The sequence below is a fragment of the Kryptolebias marmoratus genome, linkage group LG9 (assembly GCF_001649575.2).
Source record: "Kryptolebias marmoratus isolate JLee-2015 linkage group LG9, ASM164957v2, whole genome shotgun sequence".
Classification (NCBI taxonomy): Eukaryota; Metazoa; Chordata; class Actinopteri; order Cyprinodontiformes; family Rivulidae; genus Kryptolebias; species Kryptolebias marmoratus.
This window is the reverse complement of record NC_051438.1, coordinates 26,909,796-26,917,317: the sequence shown is the minus strand read 5'-3', so window position 1 is coordinate 26,917,317 and position 7,522 is coordinate 26,909,796. Positions and strand designations below refer to the sequence as shown.

At 37.9% G+C, this 7,522-nt stretch overlaps 1 protein-coding gene across 4 annotated transcripts in view; it reads left to right on the top strand.

Annotated features, from left to right (window-relative positions):
* Positions 1 to 1,486: 1,486 nt before the first annotated feature.
* Positions 1,487 to 7,522, top strand: part of LOC108236661 (LIM and calponin homology domains-containing protein 1) — a 66,400-nt gene continuing 60,364 nt past the window's right edge. For 2 of the 4 annotated variants that reach the window (XM_017417488.3, XM_017417487.3), the window contains exon 1: positions 1,658 to 1,759. In XM_017417488.3, the coding sequence (XP_017272977.1) occupies positions 1,658 to 1,759 (102 nt within the window). Of the gene's footprint in view, positions 1,760 to 7,522 lie in introns of all 4 variants that reach the window. The other 2 variants (XM_017417483.3, XM_017417491.3) reach the window with 2 other exon arrangements.

The following is a 7,522-nucleotide window of genomic DNA, read 5'->3' as shown; positions in this document are numbered from 1 at the left end:
TTGTAACGTCAAACCAGACTGACTTTAGATTGACAATGCAACTTATAGAAATAATTGTTTGCAAGTTAGCACAAGTAGGAAAAAGGTGACATTTTTTACTTTAAAAATTGCAGTAGGTTGTGTTTTCGCAAAACTAAGTGTCTCATACATTTTTGTGTTAATTGCAAAAAAAAAAGCAAGATGGATAATTAATTAGTTAACTGTAATTTGCATACTTAAAACCTAACACCAGGGATGGACAGTTGTGAGCTCAGTTCCTTTCCATTTGCTCCATATAGTGAAAGTGGGTGTGAGATCCCCAGCGTGCTGCTGCCCTCATTGGCTGCCTCCGGAGCGGCGCTGCTCGGTGTATTTTAAGCCATTGAAGCAGATCATACTGCGGTGTGCATGTCCCAAACTACGGCAAGCCAAATAAGAACAGCTCAGCTTTCCCGGAAGCGTGTTACCATCAAAATAAGACCACATACCAGAAATTTCTGTCAGTTGTGGGCATTAAGACGACCCCTTAAGACTCTTTCTGTGCAATAATTCGTCGTTTTTATACATGAATTTAAGTTATTAACTTATTTGGTCAAATGTGCATCTAGAAAGACTTTTTACATTCTACTGCAAATTTTCACTCTTATTTTTGATCGTCATGAAAAGCAGCACCTTCTGAATAAGGTTTTTTTTACATAACAAAAAAGCAAATATTTTAATTATTTGCACCATATTAAAGACAAAAATGTGTACTTTGCCATTTTCATTTTTGTATGGACGCTCATATCTGATACTCTGAAGTAAAATAAAAACAAAGTTCCTCTAAGTAATAACTACAACATAGTATTTCAAAATTATGACATAACATTTCACTTTTTTGAGATTCTATCTCAAAAATATGTCTTAGCATCTCATAACTATAAGACACTAATTCATAACTATACCTAAGCATCTCATAAGTATGAGACACTCTCATAGTTAGTGACTCCTAATTATGAGATGCTGTCATAATTTTGAAATAGTATCTCAAAATAATGCCTTTGCATTTTTTAAAATGAAAGTAGTGGAAATGGGCTGCCAAAATCCAGGTTTTAATAAATGTATGCCCGTTTTCACTTGACTTGAAGATACATTTTAAAGTCCGGATTAAGGAAGATTTAATCAACAGATCTTAGAGAAGCTAAACCAACTCCATCTGTTTTTAAGTGTCTAATCCAAGTTAGGTTTTTTGTGGTTCTAATGTAACTTTTATGTTTAAAAATGTTACCTTTTACTGTTCGTTTGGTTGTCTAACTTTGCGTTGTAATGATGCTCAAAGCTTTAAAACAAACAAACAAACAAAAAACAGATAGATGGCAGTTAGCCTGGGGCCTTTAGACGTGATTGTGGCCTAATTTGTGTTACATGAGCAAATGTAAAGAGCCCATGAATTTAAGCTTTTATTTTGAAGGCTCCAAGCGGAAGTTGTGCTGGTAACCCTGTTTGACTTGATGCTGGTTATCAGCCCACAGACTCCTAACAGAAGCGACACTGAAGTGCAGCAACTGGTTCGGTCGCTTCGCCGGTTCCGCTGCTGGCTGACAGTCGAACCTCTGTGGAGGGAAACCGCGGCTCTGTGGCGGCTCTCACGCGTTCCTGAAGGCTTTCACGTCGGAAAAGCAGAGCTAGTGTTTCGTCAATGGCAAGTCCGGTTGCAGACATAGGACAGTCTCATCAGCATCACCCTGTGACGGAGTCGGCCGCAGACTCTGCGTTTCAGGAGGCGCAGAAGTGGATAGAGGTGAGTCAAAGCGTGTCCTGCAAATGCGCCTACCTGCATTCGGCTCAGGTATTTTGTTGAAATAATGTGACCCTAGTTACAGTTTTGCAGCTTTTAAACTGCAGTTTATTTTATTGCTTCGTCACCTGTTTGAATAAGACTAAATCAGAGGTCTGTGTAAGGCATTTCCGGTAATGCACAGAGAGTTTATGTTGTTATGCATCATCTTCTAGCAAAATGTTACCTTTTAAACTTCTATTGATAAGTAAAAATAATCCCTGTTGGCTTTATTTAGCCCAGAGCCAGCAGGGTTTATTTGTTTCTGCTGAGGACCTTTGGTCAGTGGCTGTGGTTGTTGCAGGACCTGGTGCATGTTTGGCTGAAAACAATGAATGCATCATGTGGAATGGATTTTTGCCTCATTGCAAGCGGGGTGAACAATATTCACACAAGCGAGGTTTTGTTCTGGGAGAATTTCAATCACGACACTTGCCAGGCCCCATTGCATTTGAGTTTGTCATCCTGCAGCGAGGTGCCCTCTTATCAACCTTCACTCAGGCTGGCTTCTTCACACTGGTGGAATGTATTCATCATTTTGAAAGATTACATGACAACTTAGCACAATTGCACAAGACTTTATGTTTCTGCAGTTTGTGATTCAGTGTGGCCAGGGTTTCAGAGCCACATGCTTTTAAATTCATTGCTTGCTGATTATTGACCCCAATCAGTGTTTATCTTTTAAGCCCTGCCCTTTTATAATCTGGATTAAAACTAAAATTCCATCTGTCAAATGTCATCTTTTATTAATCAGTTGTTGCAGAATAAATTTAAACATGAGATAACAGCAGTATTAAACTGCAGGTAAATTGGTATATCTTGGGCCCATTGATGGTCAAAAATATCACAGTTAATAGAAAACCTGTGAATTCAACACATATTTTCAGTTCATTTTTGGTGTAGTTGCAGCAGAGGAAGGTTTGCTGGAGCTGGGGATGGTCGTTATGCAGCCTCTGTGAACTTAGCAGAGCAGCACTTGAAGCAGTTTTGCACCTGCAGGCTCTTTGGACTGGCTTTAAGGCGTGCATGTAGCAGAATAAGGACTACCATCGGCAGCAGCCCAACATGTTGAGGTTGGAGTCCATCTGCAGCGTGGGAGACTTAGTGGTGAAGCAGATGCCATCCTACTGAACACGTCTGAGCTAGCTGGTTAACAGTGACTTTTAAAACAAAATCCTTTAACCAGACCCTTCACATAAATCAGTTTGTCAGAAGTATTATACTCAATGATTGAATTTTTATCTCAAACTGAATAAAAATTGGAATAAAATCTAAAACTTGTCCCCAAATCTGCTTTAGTTGAGCTCTCTGCCCGGTTGTAGGAAAATTCTGACCTGTTTTTTCACACCTGTTCCTTTTTATTTTTATACATTGACAACCCTGCATATTTCATTATCTTCTTCAAAAAGATGGATCCTCTTCAACAGTGTCAGGCGCCGTTGCAGCCCTATTTAGCAGCTCCACGCTCCTCAGAGGACAATAATGCATCTTTAAAAAGCTTCTACTGACCTAGAATTTGTGAGGCTGTGTGCAAAGAGGTGGAAGTGAACCGACACTACTTCTTTGTTGTTCTTCTCTCACCCTTTCCCCTTGAGGACTGACTTCATTATCCCCCCCAACACACCTGTTGACAGTCTCTGGCTCCTGAGTCAACACAAAGCTTCAGTCAACATCCCAACAAACGGTGTTTCACTGGTTATATTCAGATGCTGTGTCACGCAGAATGTCAGCACCTGAGGCAAGAGGTTGTAACAACAGTTTGCTCTGTTTGCCATTTATTGTCAGTGACAAATCTCAACATACCAAGATACAGTTGAGACTTGTGTGCTTTGCGTTACACACCTACTCAGCCATTTACTGTTGGAAGCCATACAGACTTTCTTTTTGTGTCTGTGCTGTTCAGAATTATAGATTTACATGTGCTGTGTAATTAAATGCTCAAATGGTGCAAACTTGACTGGGAGAGACATTCTCAGTTACTTCCTGGAGCTACTTTTGAGCTTGTTTACAGCAAGTGTTATTAGTACAACTTCAACATGAATTGGCTTTTAGCTAGTTTTGATTTGTTTTGGCAGGTGAGAAGAATTAAAAATCTGCTGCTCCTCAGCTGTAACCACAAAGAAACCACTAAAACTGCTTTTGAAATCCAGATTCATGCATTTTGTCAGCTTTTTCTGGTGGTTCCACTATATTTAGATTGAAAGTAGGAGCACATTTATAGTTCAGTGGTTATTTTTTAATTAATTCATGGCAGCAAATGAATGTGTCCTGAATTACCAGGCTGTATCGTGCATTTTGACATGTAATTTTTAGCACTTGTCAGGTCAGATCAGTGATGGGAAACTTGCATAACTTTTATTTTTGTTGAAAGCAAAACATGAGACTAATGACATCAAATTACAAGCAATTTAGTATGTTTATACTCCTAAATTCACAAGCTTTTTAAGACTGGACGTATTATGTCATGGCTCTGTCTGTCCGTCTTTGGACAGTTTCTTGTCTAAGCACTAAATTGTTAACCCTTTAACACAGGAATGTCAGATTGCATAGCTGGACACCTCATGGGTTGGGGATGAGCTCTGTTGATGTCAAGGTCATTGGGTCAAAGGTCAAGGTCACAGTTGAACCCTTTGTTTAAACCTTGTCTGTGTACTCATGTATTCAGGATTGAGTGAGCGTATTATGTACCATTGGCAATAATCTTATTTACTCTGAAAATGACTTTGAATGTTACTGAAACGCAGTAAATAACTTAAATAACATTTTGTTTGTTTTACAAATTTCCACTATTTCAGAAAGCAAAAGGACCAGTGTCGCCAGATATACAATAATTATCATATTTATACAATAGTTTTGGGTTTTCTGTGCACCAAACCAATCCTCATTTTTATTGACGTGACCACTCACATTAAATTAGAAAGTCAAATCCAACCAGCCAGACCATGTGCTCTCCAGGCTCACAACCCCCCTCTGCTCCTGTGCACATGTTCGCCAATCACAACACGCACCCACACACACACCCAACCCTACCCCCTATGCCGAATAGTCCACCCTCCCTTAGCACATACGATAGTTTGGATCAAAATATAATAATTTTAAAGGAATAGCCCGATATTTTCCCATTTCCTATCTGGCAGCTCTGAACAGGACAGTTTTTTTGAGAATTCTGAGCAGTCTTTGTTGACCAAACTCAGCTCTATTGTTATCCACATTATATCTAGAGCTAAATTATAAATGCATTTTTGAGAAAATCCATGATATTTAATTTTTTTCACCATAAGTTTGATAATAGATCATTTTTGACTGTTAAAGAAAACTTACTGATAAACTAACTCCAAATAATTAATATCAGTTTTGAATAGACTTAAAAAATGCCACAACTTGGACAAAAGGCATCCAGTGGTATTCTTTGTGAAGCCGTCACACCTGCCCTTTGCACTCCTTTCATGCCCTCTTCCTCTCATGGATTCATCAGGAACACTGTGACTTATGATGGTGTTTTAAAGTTTCTCTGAACTTCAGAGGAGCCTGGCTGGTCCTTTGATGGGGGTGGAAACTTTCAGTTGGGTGGTTGAATGATTCGTGCCTTGTAGCCACAGGGTGTTTGCATGAACAGAAACTTGATGATATTTTCTGCCTGAGTCTTCTTTCCTCTGAAACATCTAAGTGGTTTGATGAATTTGCTGTCTTCTAATTGGTGGTTGAGGACTTTTCTTTTTTTCTTCCAGCAGACTCCAATTTAAGAGTTGTGTAATTTTAAACTTGCTTTGTTTTGAGATTGCATTTTAGGCAAAAACACTCTTTGAATTTGTCAGTAATTATTCTTTATTTTTTGTCAAATATTTGCTGCTAATCCTGCATGCCTAAATTCTTTATATCCACTGGTCTAATGGATGAACATGGAGGGGATGCATGTCTTCTGACAGTAAAGCTGAGCTCACCTGTTATCATGTTTCCACTTTCCCTTTCTGCTTTTCTTTCACCAAAATCTACAATGGCAGAAACAGACGATGGGGATGCTCACAAGTTTTGTTTTTGTTTTTTTCTTTCATTTCTCCCTTTCTTCTTTAAGGAAGGTGATTGGCAGTAGATGCTGTGTTGAAAAAAAGCACCACAACTAGAAAAGCACCATTAGGAAACAACTTGGCAGGTCACTACCAGGAGCCGGTACCAGCCTACTTTTGCACAGGGAGTATAAATAAAAACTTTGTCAGACTTTAGTCAGAATTGTTAACTCTGCATCTGCAACACAGAAGCTTTTAGTTTTCTGAAGTTCATTTAACGTCTCACTTTTTATCTAATTAAATCAGCTTGTGAATATTTTTTTACTGGGGTTATAGTTTTAAATAGCAAAAGAGTGAACAACTTAATGTTTTCAAGAGGCTTATTTTTTAGAACCAGTTTAAGAAATGAGCAATCCTTCATTTTTATTTTGAGTGTTGGGATTTCTGTGTAACACAGTAAGCAGGACCATTTAAGAAAATCAGCTACATGTTATTTTCTTTGCATTTTTTTGCTTAAAATGTTTTGATTCAAATGCCCCCTACATTTATCTTCATGCCAGAATTGTTCGTGTGTTAACTGTCAAAACATTCACAGTCCAAATAAGATGTCTCTTTTTTTTTTTCCCCCCGAGCTTGTGTCAGCTCGTTGAGTGTCTCTCTTCAGATCAAGTTTTGACATGTTTTGGATGTTTGTGAATAATACAAAATTCCATTGTGATATGCCTGAAAGGAAAACCGATATCATCGGCATGCATCGGCTGATATTTCATTAGTGAAATTGATGTTTGACAGACAAATCAGCAGACTGATCCGTGTTATTGGTGCGACCGTTTAGTCTAAATATTGCGGTGGCTGGAGATTTGATCCTTATTCTGACTAATGAAGTATGCAGTCAAGATTTTACCTTGGTGACTTGTGGCAGAAGTGTTTGAATCAGGCGGTAAATGAATTCCTGGAGTCAAATGTGACCTGTGTCTTCAAAGCAGTCAGTAACTTCAGCTTCAGTTTTGTATTTTCAGTAAAACGAAGCTGACTCACTTTTTACCTGGGTCTGTTACTTATGTTGAAATCCTAACCTCCTCCAAAGCAGTTTAGGTTTCTGGATTAAAGGTCACACATGTCACACTGCCTCTCAACCAATCAATGTCCCTAAAAAAAATCATAAAAAAGTAAAGAAATTCCAGGGGAGTCAGCTCTTTTTATTTTCTCCCTCTGTAGTGAATGTTTCATGATATTATCTCCAGTTTAAGGACTCAGTTTTCTTGTAAGATGTCTATAGAGTTCTTAGGATGCATTTCATTGACTAAGATTCAATAAAATATGTGATTTTTAGAAAAAACTACCTCACTAAAGAAAGTTTATTTTTGTTCATTGCTTGGCTTAGGGAGCTGGAAAATTATATACTTGTGTTCAATTTATTGCTTTATAATATGTAGATATCAAAATGAAATGTAATCTAAATTCTGTTATACATATTTAGCTTGGTTTGTGTGATTCTCAGAGCATTTTAGCATCTGCTTTAGTGTTTTTGTGGTTATAGTTTTGTTTGTTTTTACAGCACGACTTGTTTGCAATATTGATTTAAAACTCAAGTTAAAAACTTGTTTCTAAGCAGCATCTGAATCATTGAAGTTTAAGAACATTTTTATATTGACAATTTAGTGGATTGTTCTTTTTTTTTGTACTGATAACTGAAAGTAGGGCAGGAATTTGTATCATTAAC